Consider the following 27,325-nt stretch of genomic DNA (forward strand, 5'->3'; position numbering starts at 1 on the left):
AGTTAGATATGTTTGATATTACCTCAAACAAGAATTTGATAATTTAAATTCAATTTTAATTGTATGTATCACTTTAAAGAAGGGTATGAAAGTAGCCTTTAAAAGCATTGGATTCTGTTTAAATGTATGGCCTGGAAGGAATATATATTGGTTTTAAGGAATTTTAGACTGTCCATTATTTTAAAATTACTTTTAACTACATAATCACTTGATAAGACTTTTAAAATGAGGTTCTTTTCATACATACATACATTTATATATACATACATATATATGTATGCATATGGACACTTACCATTCATATATATGTGTGTTTGGTCGAACAAAAATTAAGTTATATGAAACAATGTATAAAATATATATATATATATATAAACTATTGAATAATTATAGTTGCTAAATATTTGACTGAATACGAACTTTATTAATTAGTTTATGAATTCGTATTTATTTTGAACACAGTGTGGTTTATTAATTTGTAATATAATATAATTTATAATATGTTGTATAACATATTTATAAGATGAAATGCCATATTTTCTTATGTGTAAAAAAATTAACAAAAATTTATTATAGTATTAACGAATTCCATTTTTCTGCATTTTCCCCCATAAAAGTCTCAAAATTATTATAATGGATTGAAAGCTACTTTCCAATTCATAACATATGGAGATGGAATGCAGATTCAAAATTATCATCTATAATTTATTAATTAACAGTAAGTACTTTAATCAGCTTATCTATACTTAACATTAGAGATTAGCTCGAGAGAAATATGTTTTTAAAAAAATCAATCTTTTTGAAATATTTTGATAAAAATTATTTAAAATAAATCAAAATCGTTAAACAATTCAATTCTTTTAAAGTAATTTTTTAATTAAACCAAAAATAAAGTATGCACTCTTAGTTGCCATCATAATTTTTAAATAACAACCCATTTATTTTGTTAAGAACAAATATTTTAAGAGCCATACCTAAACTAAATAGTAGTGTAATAATTATGTAAATTTGAAGGTTTCAATTTTATCGTCTAGAGGTTCAACTACCATTTTTAGGAGTAATTTTTGCAATTTGCTATCTTTTATTATTATTTTTTTAATAGAAAAACCCAATCTATGTTCCACACCCAAAATGAAAAACTATAATTTACACAAAGTATTTCATTGAGTTCTTACTTGCCCTTATTTATTTTATTTTATATTTGGTATAACTAATAAAACCTATATTAATACAACTAATATATCACAACTTAAGTTGTGTAATGGTAGATGTTATCATTTGCAATGTTGTATTTAATTTTGTTTTATTATATTTTGAATTTTCACTGAAATAGTTTAATTTTCATGGTATGATTTTAGATCTCACAATAGTTATTTTATGTTTTTAATTATCTATATGATCTTGATGATATATTAATTAAATTAGTTGCATTAACTCAAATATTAAATTTGGATAGAAAAAGATGCATTAATGATATTTGTTGATACATCAAATACGAAATACATCCTTCAACATGATATACTTAAAGTATAACATTGTCATTCAATTATATATTGGTACCAATTTCATATGCATTTCAAGTATATCAATAAGTAATTATTGGTGTATCAATACTTCTTAAGAATGTATTTGTTCTCGTAGTATGTCAACGTCGTAGAAAAATCAATTTCAAGTGTTGCATTCATGTATTTAAGAGGACAAATTGTACTCATCATATATACTATATAGGTTTACAATTTTAAGATTTTTTTTTTTCTATTGTTGGAGATAATAATTAACAATGATATATCATGGAGAATTCATGATTGTATTAACTAACAAAAAAGAAATGGAAAATCAAATGGCGAATGAAAGAGAGAAGCCATAGACAAAACAAAAGAATTTCAGTTTTGTTTGATAATTTTCCATTCAAAATCATCTCCCCCGCATATTGGAAAAATTAATATTCAGAGCTTGGGAAATGAATTTCCTTTTTCTTTTTTGTTTCATTTTTCATTTTATTGCAATTAATTTACCCCACCGTAAAAAAAAAAAAAAAAAAAAAAATCAGCACCTGTTCTCCAGCGTGAGTCCGCCATTGTTGGCCCTCCGTCTTTCTTCAACCAGCGCCGCCCTCGCCGATCCGATTCCGGTCGGAAATAAACAAGCATCGAAGGCGGAGCAATCGATCCAATCCTTCAGAAGCTCCTCTTGTCCCCATATCTCCGGTATCCAGACCCGACCAGCCATCTCTCGCCGATGCCTCTTCAGCCTCTCCCGTCCACCTTCCTCCTCCTCCTTCTTCGACACCGTGGCCGCGACCTCCATTTCCGCTCCGTCGTCCTCCTGCACATCCGATTCCGACCCTTTTTCTCCGTCGCGACATCCACCTAAACTCGTAACCAGAGAGTCAAGTTCCTGTTCGGTTCCTTCTTTCTGAGGGGGCGGAGCTTCCACAGCCTCAAATGGCGGTGGAGGAAGAGAATATTGATGAAGACAAGAACCGGTGACATGAACATCCATCTTCCGCACGAACTCGCTTGAAAAAAAGAATAAAGAAAAACAAACCCTAAAATACTCCAGCTCCGTCCGCCATGGAAGGGGTTTGAACAGTGAAGAAGAAAAAGAAGAAGAAGTAGCAGCAAGAAAGAGTACAAGTGGAGAAATTAGAGAGGTTGGATTTGTAGTTGGGGAAAAATTTGTGGTTTTGGTTTTGATTGGTAAATAGGGAATTTGTGGGAAAATGAAATAATAATATAATAAAAGGAGAGGTTTAAAGTAAAGAAGGGATGAGATTTGGGGGAATTTGGAGGATTGTGAGGCTGATGTTGATTTGGTGAGTGTTGGCCAATGAAATTGTTGATATAGTTAATGAGAGTGAAGCCATGTGTTCAAATCATACATTCATTATAGGAATTTCTTTGTTGGGTATTACTTGTGAGATTGGGGAACTTGATTGAGAAAGATATTTTCCCAAGGTTTTTGAGGTGGAGAAATGTTGCTTATCATTGTCCTTTCTTAAACTATTCCTTTTTTTTTTCTTTCTTTTTCTAGATGTAAATAAGGGTAGATTCAAAGCATATTGACGGAATCGAGGTAGGGTATTGTGTTACTGTATAATGAGCTTGTACTCCTTTCTAGGGTTTGTTTGGGTCAATAACTTCGAGCGAGTGGAATAGGGTTTGTTTGGGTCCATAACTTCGATCGAGTGGAGTAGGGTTTGTTTGGGTCCATAACTTCAAGCAAGTTGAGTGAGTGATTATAGTTAACTTTTATGTTTAGAGCTTCAATTATAATAATTGATGTTTGTTATTATAATAATCTACAGTTAACTACAGTGGTTAGTACTTCAAACCCATTTTTGTTATTGTATTTAGTGTTTACTATTCAAACTAAAATAATATGCGATTCAGACACTCTTAACTCATCGACTATAATTTGAACATGTAGATGACTATTAGTGAAATATAAAAAATGGATTTGAGGTGTGAGCTTGACATCTTAGTCCTTGTTTTGGAAGAAGTTTCAAAATAGTTGACACCATTTTGAAAAAAGTATATGTTTTTCTATCATTCAAAAGATTTAGAATAACCTAGACAAGCTTGAAAAAAGTTGAGAGAGTGAAATTGGAGGAGTAAATTTAGGGCAATATCTAACAACAAATATTAGGTGGACAAACTTAGCAAGCAAACATGGACAATGGATATGACATTTCAAAGTTAGAATTGTCAGTCCAAACATTGTTCAATCAAAATATAATGATAGAAATGTTTTAACCAATGAATATTTAGATTAGATAAATTATTGTATGGGATCGTCCTCTTCTAAATCACTAGGTGTCTAACAAAGCTAGAATTTTTAGCTTATGTTACATACATCAAGTGGTTTAAATTACATGACACACTATAACTTCTTCAATGAATTAATTATTTAACCAAACATACGAGACCTAGACATTTAAAGGGTACTTGGGCCACTTGGTGGAGTTGATAAGTCTGAGTTAATAAATTTGTGTGTGGAGTATAGAGTTGTAAGATTGACTTTTCCAATAAACGTGAAAATTAGATTAGGAAAGTAAGATATAGTTATAAGGTATGAAAAGTATAAACGTATTGAAATATTGAGTTTCTTAGACCTTTAAAAAGTTGTTGATCTAAATGTGTAAGTTTAAACGTATTTATTATTGAAGTTAAAATTATTTACATTAATTTAAAAAATGGTCCATTGAATCTTTAACTTTGTAGACGTTTGCCACTCAACTCGAGTTAAGTTGGATGAATAAAAAAAAATTCAATTATTCACTCCTGTAATAATTATCTTTCAGTTATGCATAGTTTTCTTCTCGTTATTTGTATCAACTTACATTTCTCTCTTTATTATTAGCATTAACTCGTATTTTTTGATCGGTTACTCAGATAAACTTTTTAAACTAAAAGAATTATTCCATATGTTAGAAGTTGAATTATGATGGAAGAAAATGGACTATTTTGGGTAAAAAAAAAATAAAAAAAGAGTGAAAAGAAGTTTCGAGGGAAGTACAAGTGGGAAAGTAAAATTAAGAAAGCTAAAGAGAGAGAGAGTATGATGGGATGGATGAGGGGTTGAGGACAGGACACCGACATGTGTCTCACACGCACGCAAATGAAAGACAACCACTAACGACCCCTATGAAGAGACGCTTCACCCACTTATGAGTGCGAGTTACCATTTTTTGCCATTTCCCCAATTCCCCATTTCCACTTCAAAACAAAACCCCATAGTTTTTACTCTTCACCTTCTTTTCCCATTTGGATTTTCAATATTCAAACACCTGTTTAGTCAAACAATGGGAGGTGTCATCCTCATCAACGAGTTCGAAGTTTGAAGTTCAAACTTAAAAGCTCAGCTCCAGCCTTGTCCAAGGTCCACTCAGAGTTTGATGTTTGATCCATTCGATTTAGTATAATTCATTTATTTATTAAATTAGATATGAATCACCTATTGATAATATATTTTGATCTATCTGAATTTTTGAGCTTCGTTTTTTAAGTGTTATAATCAATAGAGCTCGACCAAGGTCCTAAAGTAATCCATCCTAAAGATAGAACTCAAATATTTAGGTGACACAAGCTCACCTTGATTTAGTAACTACATGTGACAAGAACATAGCTCAACTTGCTCAATTGAAGAGACAAGCCAACTTGAGTTGTACAATAACCATTTATGCAATGATTTTTTTGTTAAAAAATTAGAATCTAAGATAGATATGCATTTTTTTCCTCTATGTTCCTTTTAATAATTATTTTCGAAATCTTATTTTTAAAATTAAACTTAGAAATACAATTTTTTTTGAAATACATAAAAGAGAAAAAAAGAATATTATTTGATAAATGTGTAAATTTTAATAGGTAAGCACTGTTAAAGCTAAATTATTTATCACGATACAGGGTATCAAACAATCTTAAAAAAATCTTCAACATAAACGCGGTTAAGCATAATGAGAATCAACAAATTCAACAATAGGAAGATCAATTTCAAACAGAGGGACCACTTTGAAAACTGTACAGCTCCATGAAGTGTATTTTTCATTGCATTTATAATAAGGCTCCCAAACTACAAAGGAGGAACCTCTGATCTTACATTTTGGGCGGCTACAATTCCAATTTTGTATTTACACTACCACACTACTTTCAAACAATGGGGAGTAGAAATCTACAACCTACATGAGGCAATGTGTAGTAGTACTTGGAAAGGAAAGCAGTATAGAGTAGCTGAAAGATGGAGAGTTTTTAAGCCCGAGGATAGCGTGATCGACCTTTCTTTTTCAGGAACTCGGGGATTTCAACAAGACCGCCATCAGCAAAAGAAGGACTTCGATTTATTCCATACGTGGTTTCTCCCCGTGCCTGCTGACTCACCTGCACGTAGACACTGGAACATAAGACAAACTACAAGCATTTGAATGGCAAGTAATTTCAACTCTCGAGCTTTGTGAAAGGTTGAATCATAGCTTTGCTTGGTTGATTTTTTATATACTTTTAAGACCGTTTTCGGGACCGATCAAATTGAGAGACAGAGCGTACCTGGAAGGACCTTCCTTCACTCTCTTCTTGGCGTTTAAATCCAGTAGCTATAAGAGTTATACTAACCTGTGGAATGAACCAAAGAAGTTAATTTATTTGGCTCCGTTGTTGTTGCCATTCTATGACGTTAGTCTAATCTCACCAGTATAATTCTCAAATTGCATAGTTTTTTCCTTTTTGGGATGAACAAACTAATATTCACTAATATAGAATTAGGCAGGCAAAACCAATATCATCTAGACTTGCTGGACAGTAAATGTCAGATGAAATTTTGACAACATCAAGAAAAGTTGAAAACACGATGGAACTGCTTCAACCAAGTGAATCGACTTACTTTAATTCAATTATTTAAAGATGTTAATTTATACCCTTTCCAATACCAAAAAATGAAGAGTCAACTGTATAGCCTTACTTATGGTAGAACTGCATATGTCAGAACTAACCAGAGTTTTAAACAACTTACTTGTCCACTGATTAATGGATCTATAACTGCTCCAAATATTAGATTGGCAGATGGATCTACAAGATCGTATATGACCTCTGCAGCAGCATTGACCTGTGTGATTAGCACATTCGTAAATAGACGTAACAGGCGATGCGCTAAAGAAGCATCGTGTTGTTTAGGAAGAATGGGAGCAATTGACATTTGGCTATTCATCTAGACAACCAGAAATGGAGATTTGGAATGGCAAGCTGAAACACCATAAAGCTTACTGAACTGTATCGGTTTCTACTTTGTTGGTTTTATTTTGATACATTTTGTTGATTCAGTTTGGTTTTAGACTTTCAGTTATTTTGGTGGTTGGATTTCGTTGGAAAATCATTCCTTTAATAAAGAAAAAAAGGAAAAAGGAAAAGAAAACCCATGAGCATTCTATCTAATAATGTTGGTTGGGGTTGGTTTCAGCCAAAGGCAATCAATCCAGACTTCCTTTGCTTAATATTAATGGTTTTAGATAAATAAGACTATGAAAGTTTTTTTTTCTATGAGTGTCTGGGCCAGTTTACACGCACCTCGACTGATCTTACAGAACAACCCCCTGACCCTACAACATTTGATTGTCAAGGAAACTCGTAGTAAATTAATTTCTAGGTAGGTGGCCACTATGAATTGAACCCATGACCTTTTAGTTAGATATTGAGATTATGTCTTACTTTTTACCACTAGGTCAATTTAGAATGGTTAACAGACCATGAAAGTTGAGACCAAATGTCAAGTGTAAACAAACAAGGGATGCAAAGAAAAAAAAAAATCCACCAATAACACTTCCTGTCTTTTAGCGAGGATCAACTTTGAGGTGGAAGCAATGCAGTTGCTTATAGTCAAGCATTGGCTACCATCAGATAATTCTTTACCATCCAAATGAAAATCGCAAGGGAGCGGATTTGCACTGATAGGAACCCATAAATTTTACAGCAAGAGGATATTATGAAGCGTCTTCTTTATTAGTTTTAGGCAGTGGATGAAGTTCATCCATTCTATTCCCTGATACTCAACATTAATACAGGAAAAGAAAAAAGAAAACGAGAGAGAGAGAGAGAGAGAGAGAGAGAGAGAGAGAGAGAGACAGGGATGAATTATTACCTCAAATAAGGTCAGATCGGTTCCTCCGGTAATGTTCCATACAATACCAGTGGCCCTCTCAATACCGATATCAAGTAATGGTGATTGGATGGCATTTAAAGCGGCATCTCTTGCCCTAGTCTTCCCTACACCAATAGAAGCACTGACCTGGTTAAATCCACATTTGAGAAAATAGCTGGAATATGATTTCATATCCAGGGAAATAAACAAAACATGCAGGCACCACCTGGCCGACATTCCCTACGCCTTCCCTCAGTTTTGTGGTTTATCTTTTTTGGATAGCCCAAGTATCAAAGGTCTGACTCTTTGTATAATACTCAGGGTCACTAATCTCCCTCTAGAAGGGCTTAGCCCATCCAAAGCCAGTTCCAAGAGACAACAAGAGTTTTAAATTATTGAATTTTCAAAATGGAGATTGAAAATGTGACCCTGAAACACCCCAAGCACTTACCACTAGGTACCCCTTTATGATTTTAGCAGACTTGTCAGTAAAAACAATCTCCTTGAATAATATTCACTAGGAGCTACAAACTTTAGATCGCCAAAACCTCATTTACAGTTATGTAACCCCAACAAAGGGAACTATTTTGTAAGAAACACTACCTTTTTTCTTCGAAGAATTATTATAAGTCTCAACTGACTCAACAATTAGATCATTGGAGTTATCGTATGTATATACAAGAGGCATACAATAGAAAAGTTGCATCTAATTTTACCCCAAAACAGCTTTTTCTGTTAGTGTTCATGTCAATTTGGGCATAACTTAAACCAAATTTATAGTAACCTTATTATATTTGACTTTCAAAGAAACTTGTCGGATATTAAATCTCAAGTACATGGTTATCATGCCTGTTACTACTGTTACTACTGGTCATCATGGTTTGAGCCTGCTGCTACTAATGACCATAAGACCAATTCAGGTTGATTTGAAAAATGACATTTTCAAATAAAAATTGCATAATAACTCATTGCAATAATAAAGTTAAGTATGCAGAAGAAGCAAAGGCTTCTTTCTAAGCCTTCAAATACTGAAGATTTTTTTTGTGGATAAGGACAAATAGTATTCTGAAAATTGAAAGAAATTGTTGGTCTTACGCTTACCAGTTGCAGTTCCTATTCCCATCAACGAAGAACCGGCATTTGCCATGATAGCTCGAACATCAGCAAAATCTACATTGACGAGTCCTGGTATCTGAATAGTACAGGCTACCCTTATGAATCGGAGCTACTTAATACTTTTTAAAAAGTAGACTTGAAAGAAAAATTAGCACAGGCTACCACTAAGAACTTGGTATATATTTACTTTGCCCAATGCTTTGAAGATGGATTAACATTATGACATTGTTTGAGATAGCTTTTCACACACAGGAGTAATGCGCGTCTCCTTCCACTAAAAGATAAGAATTTGAGTAATTTTGGAAATGACACTAAACGTCCATGTAGGCATCATCTAAAAGAGTTTTAAATAGTTTAGTAATAATTCTTTAGATTTTGATAACCTCACAGATATGAACAGAGAAATATCTTTCAAACAATTTTTCTTGTCGCAAACTACTTTCCGTTAATAAACTAACTTCGGCAATCAAATGGTATGTATTATTTCAGGTTTACTTCAAAATTTACCAGAAATTTCACAACAGAAAAACATTTCATGTTCTCAAATTTTTGTAAGAGAAAACCTTTGACATTGATCATGGCTTCACGTAAAAGAGTGATTGAAAAAAAAAAACATCTTGCTCAACTTTCTTGCTAAATACATACCATAATTATGTCAGAGATACCACGGACACCTTGCCGAAGAGTATCATCAGCAAGGTTAAATGCTTCTGTCACGGCTGTTGATTGGGTAACAGCAGTTAACAGCTTGTCATTTGGAATGACTATAAGCGTATCAACTTTGTCTCTCAAAGCGGCAATTCCTTCCTGGGCTTGAACTGTCCTTCTTCGTCCTTCAAAAGAGAATGGAGTCGTAACAATTCCAACTGTCAATATACCCATTGACTTGGCAATACTTGCAATAACTGGAACACCACCAGTTCCTGTCCCTCCACCCATTCCAGCCTACAAATAGAGACAGACAATTCCCCTCCAGTCAGAAAAATATATCCAATATATCTCATCCTTTAGCACTTCCACAATTAGATTTAATAGAAATTCGACCGAACGTATATTCCGGATCACATATAACACTATTTCCACACTGAGATGCTTCAATTATCAGTCCATTACGTCATTTCAGTTCAGATAAGTCCATTGGAAAAGAAAGCTGTTCAAATTGACACGAACGAACTATGATGCGAGATAAATAGCAATGTGAATGTGAACTTACAGTGACAAAAACCATGTCTGCTCCGTAAAGTGCCCCTTCAATAGCTTCCTTGCTCTCATTGGCAGCATTCATTCCAATCTCTGGATTCCCACCAGCTCCAAGACCCCTCGTAAGCTCCCGACCAATTTGGAGACAATTATCGGATTGCACAGGGGACATTTTCAAAGCTTGAACATCCGTATTAACAACCCAGAACTCCACGCCTTTCATTGAACTCTCCATCATACGATTGACTGCATTTGACCCACCACCTCCGACACCAATGACTTTAATCTTTGCTTCACCATAATTACTTGGACTGGTTTTGTCTCCCAAACTCTCTGTGTTATTTTCAATTGAACTATCCTGTCTTGGGCTACCCGAAATAATATTCCCATCTCCTCTAAGCATTGAAACTTCAGGGTGTAGTTCAAGAAAAGGGTCTCTGTTTGGATATGAGCTGACACTGTGAGAATGGGAGGCAGAGGTACATTTGAATTTACGCAGAGTTAACTTTTGGCCAACACCCACAAACCCACTCCCTTCTTCTTGCATTTTAACACACCCAAATCTTCCTAAGGAATTGTCATTTAACATTGATACTCTTCCTCCAAGAACATTTAAAACGCCAACTGGGTTTCGACCATCAGAAAGAGCAAAATGTACGGACGTACAGCTTGCCATGACGAAACGGTCAATCTAAATTCTAAAGTTCACTTATGAGAAAAACTTCTTAACGGATTAAAATCCCAACTCCAACACAAACCTCTCGTCCAATGCCTGTTCGCAAAAACCAAATAATCAATTGAAAGCAAATGAACCACTGGGTAATCTATTTTAACTTGACAGACGTAAAAAAGAAAACAAAACAGTCCTGTGAATTTGCACACTATAGAAAATATACAAGAAAAGATAATCCAAATTGTGACTATAGCTCACAAAAGATAAATCATGAGCACCCAAAAAAAGAAAAAGAAACTCGAGATAAAAACAAACACCAAGTCCCAGCAATTTAGTTACGGAAAGCTCTAAGCGAGTATGAAACAGAAGAAAAATGGAAACAAACGAACGTGAGCTACACATTTATCAGAATAATACGAATCTCCTTGGCAATAACAGAATGCAAGAAATTGAGAAATGCAACTGAATTCAAGATAAATGTACCAGAGAAAAGTCAAGAATATGAAGCATTTGAGTTGGAGTTGGAGTGTGAAATGGAAATGAAGGGGGAGTGAGTGTTGGTAGCTTAGATTCTTTGCGCCATTATGAGAAAATCTTGAGGAAAGGCAACAAAACCCATGTGAACAAGAAGGTAGAAGAATTGACCACTAGCTTTTAGGAGGAAGGCGATGTGTGGGTGTATAGTGCTAAAAAGGCAGAAATGGATTGAAGAAAAGTGCCATATTAACCAACCAAAAGATTGTGACTCACATTTGGGCTAAGTATTTCAAGGCCCGAAGTTTGAGTCCGCCTAACGGAGATGAACGGAAAATAGAAACTTTGATAGTCGCAAACGTAGCAATTATATTTGAAATAATTAAGTATATAACAACATTTTAAAAAAATTACAAATTTAACAAAATTTGTTAAAATTTATCAATGATAGGAGTCTATCAATGATAAACCATGTAACAAATATTGGTCAATAACTATTCTACATAGAAGTCTATTACGGATAGATTTTGCTATATTTATAATTTTTTTAAAATATTGCTACATAGTTAATAACTATTCTAAAAATTGTTATCCATTCTAATTACCCAAATAGAAAATTACAACTTCGAGTAAATTTTTTTACAATTATTTCTAAAATTATTAATTGAGAATTTTCAAATGTAAGAACATTTTTGAAATATAGGGTCCATAAAGAGATTTTCATCTAAAAATCTCTTAAAAAATAGGTCATTTTGGACCGATTAGACATGTGTTTGCAATTTTCTTCGAATTTTAGATTTCGTTCGTTTCGATCCATTGGAATGTCCTTGTTTTTTCATTAAAATTTTGCAACTTCACATATAGTTTATATCTACCTTTTAGATAGAAAGAAAAATTCGATGACTTTTTGTCTTTTAATTATCTTTCTAATAAGGTAATTAGCTAATTTTTTTTATTATTTTAAAAAAGACTTATTTTAATTAAATATCCTTTTAAAGTATGTAAATTGAGTTGAGTTGGATTAATTTAGGAAGATTTATAGAATGAGCTAGAATTTTTGGATGGGTAAAATTGCTAGTCCAAATGACCTTAATACCATCTTCAACCCAACCCATAAAATACTAAAATTGATTATCATATTATTTTTTAAGTATATTTTTTGTTAACTTAAATACTTTATTTTGTCTACAATATCCTTAAGTTAGAATATAAATTTTGTAATAATAGTTAGAATATAAATTTTGTAATAATAGTAAAAATTTGAATTAAATTGGTTTAGGTCAACTTAATTTTTTAAAATTGTAATCCAAAATCAACCCAATTCGATCTAATCCAATTCAAAATAAAAATTAACTCAATTCAAACCTATACGGTTCAATTTGGGTTTGGGTTCCGGTCTTTTCGGTCTACCTCGACCTGAACCTCCAATATCGTTCCGGTCTTTTCGGTCTCCTCCGGCCATGTTCTCCCCCCCCAAACGGCTTCTATTCTCCGTTCACCTGTGGCTGTGGCTTTCATCATCCTACTCGGAGATTTCCTTTCCTAGTTCGTGTTATCAGTTCGATTCCTCCAACAATGGCTTCAAATTCTCTCAAAATCATTCACATTCTTGCATTGAGGTAAGTTGTGCAGGTTTCTTGCTCTTCGTCGACCTTATCTTGTAAATTCTCGTCTGTACCTCAAATTTTCAACTGATACAGTTTTAAATCTTCTGTGCAATACTCTAGTCCCCCTTCTTTCGGTCGTCTGTGTTGATCATTCCTATTGCTTTACTCTGGATTTTCCTATGGTGAATTCAGATTTTGAATTGTTAATTCAGATTTTGAATTGTTGCTTACTTTCTTATATTTCATAGGTCAGTTTTTATGAGGCTTCTTTGAATTTTCTTAAACTAGGGTAATATCAAGCTCACAGAGTCTTCATTTTCTGTTGCTCTAACTGGACATGGAACACTTGCCAGTTGAAGTTATTGGAAACATACTTTCTCATCTAAAATCTGCTACGGTTACTTGTAAGAAATGGAGAGAGGCTTGGCAGAATCACCTCCATTCTTTGACTTCAACTCGAATGTTTGGCCTTATCCTGATGAAATTTCAACGTGGACTTTGAAGTTATCATAACACAAAAAGTACTTCAGACCACTGGACTTCAGAACTTGTCCAGTTTCATGGATGATGAAGTAGATGCATTCTTCTCGGTGATTTCTTGGCTCATGTATACGAGAGACGCAATCCGTTGACTTCACTATAATGTGAAGACTATTCCAAGTAGCAATGTAATTGAAAAGTGTGGTGGACAAAAACTTGAAACCTTAGATTGGCTAATAATCCGATAAGCGGCATTGAACCGACGTATCATAAGTTGGTTGAAATGTCTATCTCTCAGTAATATCATCATATCTGCATTAGATTTGAACCTTCTTCTTGCAGCTTGTCTGAAGCTTGAAAAGTTAGCTTTAATTAACCCAGAAATTGTGATGTCAGATACGCAGACAGCAATGGAAGTTAGCATTTCTTCATTGAAGGATATCTTTGGTGGAAACCTCAGTTTAGAGAAGTTCACACTAGAGGCTGATACCCTTGAAATTTTACATTTAAGAGAATGTGCTATAGATATCTTTGAGCTCATTGGAAAAGCAAGTCTTGTAGATCGACGATTTTAGTGGTTCCAACTGAATGTAGGCGAGAACATATGAAATTGCGGACCTCTGCAGTTTTGCTTCGGATGTGAGGTCCAGCGTATGATTATAATGATGAAGATGTGGATATACTCAATTTCCATCTCTTTCCCTAAGTTAAGCTATTTATATTTGCGTTATTATCCAAGGCATGGAACCTTTCACCATAACTTTCGGGAATAGTTTCAGATGGAGAATGTGACCATAATAGACTTGGATGGAGCCACGTTAGTGATCCCTTCTCTAACCGGGTGGCTAAACTTCTTGAAAGATGCCCTAAGTTGAAAAAATTATAATTTGTGGGGTTGTATCGGAGATTAATACCCACGAGGAATGCCAAAACTTAGCTCACTTCATCACATATTTCGTTGAACTTGTGAGAAAACATCTGCATATTGAGGTCCAGTTTGATTTCGAATAGCATTTAGGCAACTTCGAAAGCGCAAATGTAACTACTTAGGTATAGTTTCCAGAATTGTCATCATCATCGAAGTTACGAGAAGTACGTTTTCTTCTCTTCAAGCAACTGTAAATCCATAAGTTCCTGGAAAGAAATAAGATCTCTTTATTTTCCTTACCACCCTACTAATATCTCTTATTGGCTTTCCTTCTTTTGATCTTTTCTTACATAACAATGTTCGCACTCGAACACTTTACCGATTTTGACATTTTACCGATGTTATGCTTTCCTTTGACCCAAGTGCCCGAGGCATTAAGAGATATATGTATTGCTTTTTGTCCCCTTGTTAACAAGAAATATCTTTTTACTATTGCTTTCCCATGAAATTTTGCTCCATGGCTGACATTTATCCTGCACTCTTTGGGCCAAAAACAACTGAAGAAATCAAATCTGCAATCATTATTTTAGTTGTTTTACTCAATAATATCCCCCCATTTTCTACTTGTTGGTTACTTATGTATTTGTAGCTGTTTTTATGTCATGGATATGCCAAAGCCAAATAGTTCTCCTTACCAGTTTCAATTTGTTGCTACATGGTAATAGGTGCAATTTTTACAGGATTGGAAGCCCTTCTGGCTTCTATATTAAAATGAAAGAAGAGAGAAATAAAACTTGGTGATCAAATTTGATTTCGTTAGGTTGATTTTTTTATTTTTATTTTGAGGTCTGGAGGATAGTATCTAAATGTTGAGAAATAGAAGAAGTCGAGAACCCAAGTAGATAAAATGATTGTAAAAGACTATGAAGTTCAGGTTTTCAACCAATCGAAACCAGATAAAATATGATACCGCAAAGGTAACTCATTCTCTATTCTAGTCTTTATAGCTTACAAATACCTGAAGATCCATCAGATTTTGTGCAGATTACGCCTATCTACTTCAATACAATACCTCGACGAACCCATAAGGAAACAGAGTCAAAATATTGTACTGCTAGGCCATTCATCCGTGCAAGATTCGAGTCAATGAAGAAAATTATGTCCAGCAGCCCAAATTCCTGCTAGATGTTCTGCAGTCTCAGATTCCGAGTTCTAGATTTCCTGCATGCACGAGGTTTTCCTGTGACCCTTTCGAACTTTCCTGCTAACTACTTGAGTGCGTTTCATGTTGCCATAAGCACGGCCGGAACATCTGAACATTTTCTTTCACAATGGACAACTCAAAGTTCTCCTCATAACACGAAGCTTTTCCTTGGCTCTTTGTGCTTTCGAATGAAAATTCTTTGTTTCCTCCAAGTACTGCAAAAATGAAGGGTAACAACAAAGTTGGATCTTAGGTTGAGAAAGATGTTGAAGGGACGACTTTACTGTGTTCTTGAACTTTAAAGAAAGAAATTCAAGGAAATAAAATTTGCATACATAGATTACAAGATTAGGATCGAACTACAAATCTGAATCCCTTTACTGTGAAAAGGTTTTGTATTTTATTTTTCAACTAAAGATACAATACATTCAAAAGAGAGAGATATCAGGTGACCAGTATATATCTTTACAGTTGCCAAACACGTATGCTGATAGATGCTATGCAACAATTTGTAGATGTACATACATTTTACACATTAAGAGATATAGCAGTTATTATTTGAAATGTCAATCGTGCATTTATTTTCATATCATAAGGAAATAAAATGCAATTCTATCCTACTTGATATTGCTTCAAATTGTATCAGGTTAGGGATGGAGCAGTACATAGCCAGATGTTTTAGAAAAGGTACCTGTTGCTTTCTCTTCCTCTCAAGCTCTGCCTGTTAATTGTTACAGGAAAAAAAAAAAAAAGAGGATAAAATCTTATTAGGATTACAATAGTTGGCAATAAAAATCTGAGATATCAAATGTGTTCACGTGATACTTACCAAGGCCTGCTTAAGATGAGCATTTTCCTCTTTTAATTGGTTCAACTCTGCTTCTAACTCTACTGTGTAGGCCTGTTTCAAAGTAGGGATGAAAATGCATATTAGTGTTACATCTTCTTATCATTTTATTGAATAACTATCAAAGCTGATACTAGAAAAAGAAAAATGCACCTGTTTTCTAGCTCTAGACCTTGCAGCTGACTCTCTATTCTTTATCATCCTTCTTTGTCTTCTTTCTACAACTTTTTCAACTGGCCCGTCAATTATCCTCTTCCTCCCTCTTAACCCACCCAAGTCCAACCCAAATTGATTTGAGCTATCCACCTGATTTGTACACATTCCTTCTGGGGATACTGGACTTACAGGCGCTGCCAACCCCATCGGTTGAGCAGGTGGATATCCTCCTCCCCCACCACCACCTCCGCCACCGTTCACCACTCTTCCACCATAACAAACTGCAGGTGGAGGCTGTGATGAGAACACACTGTTTCTTTTACCATTGCCAGCAAATCCTGATGCATCTCCAATAGTAGAGCCACCTTGGGGAACTGGTTGGTATGTCGTAATGCCACCTGCAGCGGCATTACCGCTAGCACCACCACCAGCTGCAGATGTATTGAGTCCCATAATAGGCCTGGAAACATAACCAGCACCAATGGCGTGGTTGCTATTTGGGTACATACCATATTGCTGGGACGGTGGCAATGGCTGCGGCACTCCTCCCCCAACGCAAGGTTCTCGAACAACTCCAGCTTTGATCAGAAAATCCTCCAGTGTCATCTCCCCAAACGTGGGTTGGCGTGTGGCAGATTCCGGATTCTGAGAGTTGGCATTACCACTGTTGCTATTTTGATTCCTGCCCTGCTGACTCTTATGTATCTCGGACCAAACCTCATCCACAGTTTTCCTACACAAGGGTGCAGGAAGTGTAAGCGAACCTTGGCGAGGTAGGCTTGCTTGTTTCTCTATGTTGCGTTTCTCAATAGACGCTCCGCTCACCGGAAAGTGGCCCTGAGCATTGCTCAATGCTGCCACGGCAGCAACCGCGGACGTCCCCGATTGACTGGCGTTAATTGCTTGGTTTTCCTCTGCTGTCCAAATGCTGGTGAGGAACTCATCCATGTTCATGGACCCAAAATTTTTGCCACTCTCACAAAGAGTATGTTGGAACTCATCCAATGTGAGTGAGTAAATGGAGGATTGCCTTCCAAGAGACGAGAATCTATGGTGCTTGAGCTGTTGTTCAGACTGTAATGGCGATTCCACTTCATCGTGTGAAATCATTTCTGATTCTTTTACAACCATTGTTTCTTTTTCTGAAGTCTATTTCAAAGATCAGTGACGAGCTTGAAGCTGCAACTTCAATGAAGGACCAAAAAAAAAAAAAAAAAGGAAAGATATGAGACTTAATTACCTTTAAAATTGTAATTAAAATTTTCAACTTATAAAACTATCAATGGCTAAGATGATCATCAAAACTATTGACCATAACATAGATTATATATATATATATATTGAATAATTTGATTAAACTCATATGGACAGATCCGTACATTACAAAAAAAAAAAAAAATCATGTTCACGAAAAAGTCGGGGAAATTTTGAAATCAAACATTACATACATAAACATCACAATAAACCTCACGAACTTAATTGGAAAATTAAAATATATAAATATTTGAAATGTTTGATGAAATGTCAAATACATACTTGAGAAGACCAAAAGTTTGTGTTTTTCTTTAAAAGAAATTTTATTCCACATCAGACCCCACTTATATTTCAAATAAGAAAACAAAATTAAAATAATACAGGAATAAATAAGTACCATAAAAGGTAAATTACAATCAAAGCAAAAGAGAATAAAAAACAACTTGGGAGTTATCAACTTCAATAGATTATTATTAATACCAAAACCCCATTACACTACCTTCCTTAATTTCATTACTATTATCTTTTTAATCTCTTCCGTAACTAAAAATCAAAAGGCACATTGAAATCAACTTGTAACAACAGGCCATCCTGCCCAATTTTTTTAACAATTCAGTTTAATGGACACCAACATCTACTTGGAAGACTCTGTTCAAATCTCTACCCCAATTTGTGCTAAAGTCGTCAAAAAGATTTCTACTGATCATTTTAATCAAGTGCTTAAAAATGCTAATTTTATTTTTTCAAAAACAAGAATGAAGCTTCAATGGCAGAAACAGAACAACCATTATTATTGAAGTTACCAGAAAGAATGAGAGAAGATGAAGAGAATTGGAGATCGAGTGAAGCTACTTCTGCGAGATTTGAAAAATGAAGCTTTGAGAGTTTATAAGCTCAAAACCATGGCTTCCAATCTAACAGAAGCCGCCATTAACGAAGCTTTCCCAAGCTCTGAGTCTTTGCAGAAATACGAAGCTTGAGAAGAAGATGAGAAAGAAGCAGAACTCCAAAAGGGCTTAAACTGCGGTCCTTTCCACTCAAATGGGTGTCCCTTCATTTATATATTCTACTGGAAATTTTCTTATAAACTTAAACTTCCATTTTTATTCTTTTATTATTATTATTATTATTATTATTATTATTATTATTAATTTGTTTGTCATAACTTTCTTACTAAGAAAATTATTTCTTCCCACATTTCAAAAAAATAATTAAAATATCAAGGACAAAATCGAACTTTTCTTTTTTAAATGGGACAAATTTGGAATTAAGTTACATAGACTTAATTTAGGAGTTACATTTGAACAAATACATTCCTATGTATTTTATGATATGATCTCCATTTTAGTTATATTTACATTTTGCCGTGGCATTTTTCAATTTTATCCTTTGGTTCTTTTTTACCAGATCTACCCCCAAATATATATATTTTATTTCAATGTACAAATTTTAAATAACATATTAAATTATAACATATTAAATTAGTTTAAATATAATTACAATTGAATAACATTTTTAAAATTAATAATATACGATAATATTTCAAAGAATTAAACCAATGACAAATCTAAATTTTATCCTATCTAAAATTAGGATAGATTATGTTAATATTTTAATTCTTAGGCCCAATTTTGACAAATTTTCCTTTTTTCTTTTTTTTTTTTAAACTCAATCTTATAGAATTCCTTTTGATAATATTTCACTTTCTTTTCCAATTTAGAAGAATGTCTGTTCGAAACAAGGCCTCAATTTCACACTCAAATTTATATAGACAAAATAACTTAAAAAAGGTAAAGAAAAGGAGACTTAAATATCTATATAGAGAGAATTGAAATACCAATTTACCACTCCACCGACTAATAGTATTGATTCGCAAAAAAATAGACTAAATCCGTTCGAGGGTTAGAATGTCAAATAATTTTCAGGGGCATCAAAAATAATTTTAGCATATTATATAACAATTATATTATGCACTATTTATTTATATATACATAACAGCTTTACTCAGTGTCCTAAATTAAAGGGGATGAGGTAAATGGAAGCCTTTTGCTGACATTGTTTCTGTGAGAGAGAGAGAGGTGGAGTCCACACCATTAAAATTCCTCGAAGTCAGAAATTTCTAAGATATTTATTTAAATTATTTTGATCAAACAAAAAAAAAAAAAAAATATATATATATATTTAAAATTTTCTTCTTATATTTAAGTTATTTGAAAGAAAGAGAGCATCCCTTTATTTTCTTCTTTGAACATATCTATGGCAGGGGAGGACACGTGGATGAGACGTGGCATTGTTTAACGCTTTTTGATCCTGTCTGGACTCTAAGAGAGGAACACGTATGATCTTGGCTTTGAGTTCGGGTTAGGGATTTGGTGTAGCTGGCTCACACAATTGGGGTGTGGAATCCAACCAAGGGCTTCCACGTTAGGGTACTGCTTTTCTTTCTTTGTATTTGATCGGTGAAAAGCGGGGAATTTAAGCAGGCTTGAGATGGTGATGACGTAAGGGAGTGGAGGTGTGAACGATGGCGATGTCGTCGCTCGCATGCAAGTGGTTTCTATAGCTGAACCCTTAGCCACGTGCTACTTTTTTGTTGGTTTTTTTGCTTTTTTTCTTGGGGGGGTAATTGTTTTCTTCTCGTGAATTTACGAATTATACCAATTTTAAAATTTTATAAAAATAATTTTTTTGAGTAGGGTTTAAAATTTAGGTTGATTTTGGTAGATGTAAAAAAGAAAGTAAAGTTAACTAGGTTAGATTAATTTTCGTAAATTTCATATATGTCATCGTTAATGGTGTACTTCTTCACTCTTTTTCTTATCAAATTTATCATTTGATTATTTAAATTTAAAATATTTTGTTACGTTGTTTAAAATGAATTATAATATATTGTGATCTAAACAATCGTTTAGATAAAAATTACTTTCATGTATAGTGATTTAATTACGTATTGGTCGAATATTTTTAACATTCCATATTGGGAGCATGTGGTCTCATTTTTTTAATTGTTTGTAAATGTTCTATTATATTTTTTAAAATTTAAGTTCATAGTATTTAAATTTTTGTTTCATTATTCACATCCAAATTTCTTTTGTTTTTGTATGTTTGATGTTGATGTAAGATGTCAATCAAGTGGCATATCAATGAAAACTCACTAAACGTAAAAAAAGAAACAACAATGTGAATATTGTAATATAGATAACTAACCTACTGGCTTGTTTAAAAATTATAAAGTATTTACTTAACTGTTAATTTGTTATATAGTTGTACATGTTAATATTGATAACTAACAACCCAGAGTTAAGTACAATGCATTCAAAACTTTAAATGATTGGGAAATGAATAAAAGTAAATTAGTTGATGGAGGATATTAGAATGTATACCAAGCCAAACCAGGATGGTTAATAAGTAAATTAAGTGTAAACTTAAATAGTCTAAGTATTAGTATTTCTCTAAATACACCAAGATTGTCTTTTAAGGAACATTGTACATAGGAATGATCGATTAACATTTGTAAAATTAAATTAATGTGATTGAGTACAAACTAATTTAGTCTTCTTATTATTTAGATTCATATTTAAAGATTTTTTTTAGTACAAAGTGACACTCCGTACATGTTAGTTAGTTTAAGTGTTACTCAATACTCAATAATAATAGCAATAAATCTGTGTTCTATAAGATTACGGTCGATATAAAAACAATATTACACCTTTGAACCCTCCATTTTCAAGAGTCAATTATTTATCGTCTAAAGTTGAAATAGAATATCTAACTTTAATAATAAAAAAGAAAAATAAAAAAAAAACCCCTTATTCAGTTCATCAACAGTAAGATTTTATTTTGAAAAAACATGAGTAAAATAAATTTTTTAAGATTTCAACATTCTACTCTTTGATTCAACATGTTGAATTCAATATGTTAAACTAATTAAACTATTTTGAAGTTAGAAGAGAAACCTAACGCATGTTAGGTTAGGTTCTCCAACCACCATGGATTAACCTAAAAATTATTAAAAAAATGTGGTTGCTCTCCTTTTTGAGTCCTATTTTGTTAAGTAAGATACAAAATCGAGAAATTTAAAAATTGAAACTATTTACTAAATATAGCAGAAAAAGCTTAAATGAATTACGAAGAATTCAATAAATTTTGTTATATTTGGTAAATAACTTCAGTTTTGTTTGTGATATTTAAAATATATCCATAACTTTCCATTATCAAATTGTTTCTCATAGTCATAATTACCTACCTAAGGTGCACATAAACTCAATATACCCAACCTAACATATAATATTCGTGAATAAAAAAAAAACTAAAAGGATATTAAATCCTAGATAGATGGCCACCGGATGAAATCAAAAATAAATAATTGTGCTATCAAAATGAGGTAAAACTTCAAACAGCCAAATGAAGACAAAGTTATAAATATAATGTAGCAAGGAAGAGAGACATAAATGGAGTAACGAAGGAACACCAACCTAGAAGAATAGAAGATGGTAATAAAAACCCTTATTTGTGGTTAAGGAGAAGGGTTTTAATGATGGATTCAGACATGCCATCAGCATAGGGAAAGCTATGACCAGCACCTGCTATCTCGTGATAATGAATCCACGGAAGCTGTTTGGCAATGTAACGTAGGAGAGTGACAGGAACGATCTTGTCTTCATCTCCATGCCATAAATGGACAGAACCTTCATTACCTGGGAATGGGTTTTCAAGATCCAGAGGACTAAATTCCCACTTCCCAAATCCAACGTTCGCATCCTTGTGAATGGACTCGTATTCTCCTTGTTGGCTAAATATAAGCTGACGATTCCATCCCACCAAAAGAAAATATTCATCAGGCTACTTTTTACAGCAAGACCAGCTGATTATAATGTATGTTAGCATTTTGTATCATATTTCCCGTTTTAGTGGTCACGTTTAATAACACCATTTGATTTTTAATTTTCTGGTTTTCAAATTTAAGCTTACATACACTATTTCCATTTGTATGTTACTTTCTTTTTATGTTTGTTTTAAAACCCAAGGTAAGTTTTAAGGACTTGGAAAGAAAAAACAGTTTTTAAAAACTTTTGTTATTAGTAGTTTTAGTATTTGCTAGAGAATTAAAATGTTTCCTTATGACAGATAAAAACTACTGTGGAGAAAGCATAAGAAGTAGTACATCCTCCTTGCATGTTGGAATGATAAAAATCAATCAGTCCATCTTTGTTCGTCAAGCCGGCTCATAACCAAATGTTAGACCGGAAGAATCGTCTTAAAGATGGAGGAGCTCTCTCTGGATAGGGGCTGGCTATTGGTGTCAAAAAGCAAAAAACAATTTGGTTTCGAGCAGGGCCTTAGCTTTTCAATCCAGATGAAGTCATTTCACTCCTAGGAGAAACTCAAGTTGACCAAATTTAAAATGTTTGAGAGGATCACAAGAAAGTAATGGAGCACTTGCCAGTCAATTTTCATTAGGTTTAGTTGGACTACTAAAAGTGTTTTTAAAAATCTTTAAATCACTTCAAAGATATCATTTGTATTTTAGAGCTCAACCCTCATAGAGAATTTAATCAACAGGCCATATTTCTTCATACTTCATGTTCCTCTCCCTATTGGACTTCTTGCACGATCAACAGGAAGTTACGTTAACCCTTCTATGTTCCAACTTAGTATCTTCATGTGGCTGGCTGAAGCTTTTACACACATTTGGAGCTTTTCTTTATAGGCGTTATCATAATTTGATATTGTGAATCTGTGATCATATTTTTTTCTTTCTCCTACTTTGTCCTTTGGTATTGGTGTAGGATATAATCCAAACTTCTCTTCACATGCATCACACTTTTTTTTTTTATTAATAAGAACGACTTTCTTTGAGAAAAAAATGAAAGAATACACTGGTACACAAAAAACCAGCCCGCATAAAAGAGGACTCCAACTATACAAAATTGTGTTTATAGAGTAATAACAAAAACCCTCGAAATTGAAGCCCAATGAAAAACATAAAAACAGGCAAGAGACCAACTCTACCTAGCATCCCTCTCCACCCCCTAACACCCTGCTATTCCTCTCACCCTACCTCACACATACTTCGCTAATCCCTTCCAAACTTCTTCAGATGAACCTTCTTCCTTCCATTTCTCTCCCAGTAAGAGCATTGCAAAAGGGAGTAAGGAATTCTTCATTGGAAATTTTTCTTCCCCCATCATGACTACAAGTTTGGTTTCTCCCTTTATTATTTCTTTCACTTGACTAATGTTCAACAAGTTACCCAGATCTCTCAATGCATTTTCATTTCCTTTACACCACTGCTCAATCTTGGGCCTTTAGGGAAATATAACAAAACAAATACAATCCCAAATGCTTGGCAGAGGATATGCCATTGACTTTTCTATGTCCACTGACTCTCAACTTACCTCTCAATCTTGGCCGATTGATTACTTACTGAGTGCATCCTTTAATTTGACACATTTAGGACCATGATCAACTAACATACAGTCAGCACTGAATAAGATACTCAGAAAAGTAGAAAGCAAGATTTCATACAGAAAGGTCACGTACCTCACACTCATTCCTTCCCACTTTCTTGGACAAGAGTTCTTTGTCTTGACGAGATAGAATTTCAGGATTAGCAGCAACAACACTAGAAGAAGGAAACCATTTTTGTGTATTCCACCAGTAGGTAAGCCAGGGGGTGTAATGAGCAACACGAACTGTCCACTGATCCTGCCGAAACTGTTGGTAGAAGGCTTCATTCGTTAAGTTTGCAGGGAATCCAGGCCACCAGTAGTTAACAACTGGCGCTAATAGTGCTGCTCCTGCTAGCCTGTTGGTAGTTTTTTTGTAAAAAAAATAATGAAAATAAAAATCCTTTCATACAAGAAGAAACACAAATAGATAAATTGCTTTTCGTGTCCTTTATATCCTTTTACATAAAAATAAGGAAATGGAATATTCATTTTTTCTTTCTGAAATTCCTTTTCATTTTGATGTAGAAAATGATTCTTAACGTTCATTTTCAGGTGTGGGTTCATACCTATTAGGAATATATTTTAGACAGCTCCAAACTGCTTGGCCACCCATGGAAAATCCAACAACATAGAATTTGGATCCTAGCTCCAATTGATCAGCTAGCTCCTCTATATCATAAGCAATGGTTTTTGGAGTACGATTTGGATTTGGATCACTTTCTCCATAACCAGATTTGTCAAATGATAGAATGTAGATTCCCAAGTTATCAATTATGTCCTGCAAGGTGTCAATAGAGATTCAACTTTAGACTGATCACATTTGAGCGTTTAGATGCCTTTCCAGAACATTTCGATAAACATTAAAGGGTGAAATATAAATGATACCGGAGAGATGGTATTTGCAATAGCGACATCGTGTCTGCAAGAACGAAAGCTATGGACATAGATAATTTTGTATTTAGCCGAATCTTTTGGGACCCCTTGCTCCTTGTACGCCAAATACCTACCATCTCTAAGTTTTATTCTTGGTGCTGTGATAGGAGGACCCTCGGGAGAACCACATATTTTGGGTGCAGGAGGCTGGATTGCCTGATAACCCCAGGCCAAAAATCCAAAAAAGAGCAGAACTGCTATATTCCTCAGCAGTCCTGTTATTTTGAATTCAAATCAGAAGAGCAAGTACATACACACATTAAGGGCAACCCAATTTTAGTTTTAAAGTGCATAGAATACAAAGGAACAAAAAGAAAATAAAACTGAAAAAAGAAAAAATTGGAGAAAAATAATATTACTTGTTCTATAACATGGGGAAGATCTTTTTTTTCCTTCTTTTAACAAGGAATAACTTTTCATTTATATTATGAGATGATATCAAATGCTCATATAACAAGGAAAATATCTATAATATGTAAAATAAAAAAAAATGAAGAACCATATACACTCAGATCAGATTGTACTGATAGATCACAAGATGGGCATTCAGTTCTAAACAGTAACAGATCCAGGAAAGGGAGGTTAGGGATGTTAAAGAAATTCAATAACACCTGATCAACCCAAACCAGACAAATTATGGACTAAAATGGGCAGTTAAGGGTTAAACAACTTGACATCATTTGGATTAGATTGGTTCATGGTTGTCCTAATATTAACTTAAATTAAATAAAATCAACTCAAATTTGATGATTTTTTTTTTAATTATTTTGTTTATGTTAAAAATGAGGGAAAACTAAAAACATTTCACTGACGGTTCAAAAAGAATACATAAGACGTCCAAAAGAAGAAGCTTACACAAACTAGCTCCAACTAAGACTAGTCTCACTTTCAGTGTGCTCGATGACTCTTTCAGTTCTCTCTCTCTGAAGGTCATCTGAGTCGGACAAGTTTGCTATTACAACAACTGAGTCAAGCATACAAGACCTCTATTTCCAACCAAATGCATAAACGACACCCAAAAGAGACTTCAAACATAGACCAACGGGTCATATATATATGAGTTTAGATTCTTTAAGGCAGTAAAATTCTGAAGTAACTGTTAGAAAGAAAATGTTTTTTTATGGAACTTCTTTAGTTAATTGGCAAAGTCCAAAGACACAGGATCTCAAAAAGCTACGGCAATCAAATGTTTGCAAAAGTTGGAGAGTCTTTAAGGCAATGAAATTCTGAAGTAACAGTCAGAAATTTCAAAGTATAATAGAGGAACCTTTGATATATATCAATAATCATACAAACAAAAAACCTATAATATGAAAAGAAAAACAATTATAAAAAAAACATAGTGCCCCTCCCAAATATTTGAACTGCACACTTGGTCAAACTATATAAGCACGCAGAATACAGCTAATAGATCGAAATCAAATGCTCTTTCAGACAATAGGCCACATCTTCCTGATACGAGTAACAAGTCAACTTGTTCAAGGCGTTAGATCTACTCATACTACTCCGTTTATGCATTAACAACAACTGGCGGGAAAAATTTGAAGAAATCACGACCATACCATCACCAACGAAACAATAGATCACTAACAACGAATAACAAGAACGTATCGCCAGCTTGATGACAAAAATAGAGAATGAAAAATCATCCCGATGATTCTAAAGCTGGGGTCCGAAATTGAAACTAGCATCATAAACTACAGCTTAGGCGGATTTTGATCATTGCTATAGCTTAGTCAAAGCCATAAAAACCAGACTGAGAACTACAATGCTTCTTCCTTACTTCCTACTTCAGAACGAAGACGATTAACATGAAAAAATGAGCATAGGAAAACACAATAAACTACGAAAAGAATTAAAGAAGAAGTGGATAAAATGGAAAAAGAAATGGAGATAGGCAACCTGAAGAAATCGGGGAAGAACTGCTCTTCTTAGCTCTTCTCGTATGAGCTCTGGCCGATGCTGCCGATATCTTCCGGCTCACACCTCCCGCCATTAGAGCCCTCCGCTATCTACAGATCAGACCTCGCCCTGAATTTCGTAGAGATCAATGGAAGGGAAGATCTGAAAGTAAAGTGAGAGCGTGGGAAAAACAGAGAGATTCAAGAACGAAGATGTTTTTATTTTTCTTTTTCGCTTTTCCTTTTGTGCTTTATTTGTAAAATCAATATCTTGTTGGTTCAATTTTAGTTATTTATTTAAAAGTTCTTTCAGGAAATCTTAAATTTCGTTTCTCAAAATTATTTTTTTTTATTAAAATTAACTAAATAATCGTAATAATATTCATGAAAAAAAAACGTGAAATATATATTAAATACTAATAAAAATAAAATGTAATAAAAAACTGACAGCAGTAACCAAATTTAAGAACTAAGGGGACGTTTGGGGAAGGGTTGGATTACGGGGTTAGGGTTATGTAATCCAACCCTCGTTTG

At 33.9% G+C, this 27,325-nt stretch overlaps 2 protein-coding genes, 1 long non-coding RNA gene and 1 pseudogene across 6 annotated transcripts; 1 reads left to right on the forward strand and 3 right to left on the reverse strand.

Moving 5' to 3' along the window:
• Nucleotides 1-1,866: 1,866 nt before the first annotated feature.
• LOC103486607 (protein BIC1) lies at nucleotides 1,867-2,919 on the reverse strand. The gene has a single exon (XM_008444618.3). The coding sequence runs from the start codon at nucleotides 2,500-2,502 to the stop codon at nucleotides 2,047-2,049; it is 456 nt and encodes a 151-aa protein (XP_008442840.2). The 5' UTR covers nucleotides 2,503-2,919; the 3' UTR covers nucleotides 1,867-2,046.
• Nucleotides 2,920-5,509: 2,590 nt separating this feature from the next.
• Nucleotides 5,510-17,382, reverse strand: LOC103486609 (uncharacterized; annotated as a pseudogene). Its single transcript, XR_537105.3, has 11 exons — nucleotides 16,249-17,382; nucleotides 16,078-16,149; nucleotides 15,940-15,969; nucleotides 13,222-13,409; nucleotides 9,956-10,640; nucleotides 9,388-9,687; nucleotides 8,728-8,818; nucleotides 7,627-7,751; nucleotides 6,505-6,597; nucleotides 6,042-6,107; nucleotides 5,510-5,876 (listed from the first exon to the last, which is right to left on the reverse strand). The product of XR_537105.3 is annotated as an uncharacterized LOC103486609 (transcript).
• Nucleotides 12,403-17,487, forward strand: LOC103486608 (uncharacterized). Of its 3 annotated transcripts, XR_001762337.2 has the most exons (3): nucleotides 12,461-12,708; nucleotides 12,985-15,278; nucleotides 15,895-17,487. It is a non-coding gene; the product is annotated as an uncharacterized LOC103486608 (long non-coding RNA). The 3 variants fall into 3 exon arrangements; XR_007820425.1 differs by having other exon boundaries at nucleotides 12,403-12,708; nucleotides 12,985-15,935; XR_007820426.1 differs by having other exon boundaries at nucleotides 12,403-12,708; nucleotides 13,050-15,935.
• A 4,365-nt stretch (nucleotides 17,488-21,852) lies between these two features.
• On the reverse strand, nucleotides 21,853-27,051 carry LOC103486604 (uncharacterized). The gene is made up of 5 exons (XM_008444615.3): nucleotides 26,793-27,051; nucleotides 24,843-25,105; nucleotides 24,524-24,735; nucleotides 24,049-24,313; nucleotides 21,853-22,308 (listed from the first exon to the last, which is right to left on the reverse strand). Exons 1-5 carry the CDS (start codon nucleotides 26,884-26,886, stop codon nucleotides 22,012-22,014), a joined length of 1,131 nt encoding a protein of 376 aa, XP_008442837.2. The 5' UTR covers nucleotides 26,887-27,051; the 3' UTR covers nucleotides 21,853-22,011.
• Nucleotides 27,052-27,325: the final 274 nt, after the last annotated feature.

The sequence above is a fragment of the Cucumis melo genome, chromosome 4 (genome assembly GCF_025177605.1).
Source record: "Cucumis melo cultivar AY chromosome 4, USDA_Cmelo_AY_1.0, whole genome shotgun sequence".
Taxonomy (NCBI): Eukaryota; Viridiplantae; Streptophyta; class Magnoliopsida; order Cucurbitales; family Cucurbitaceae; genus Cucumis; species Cucumis melo.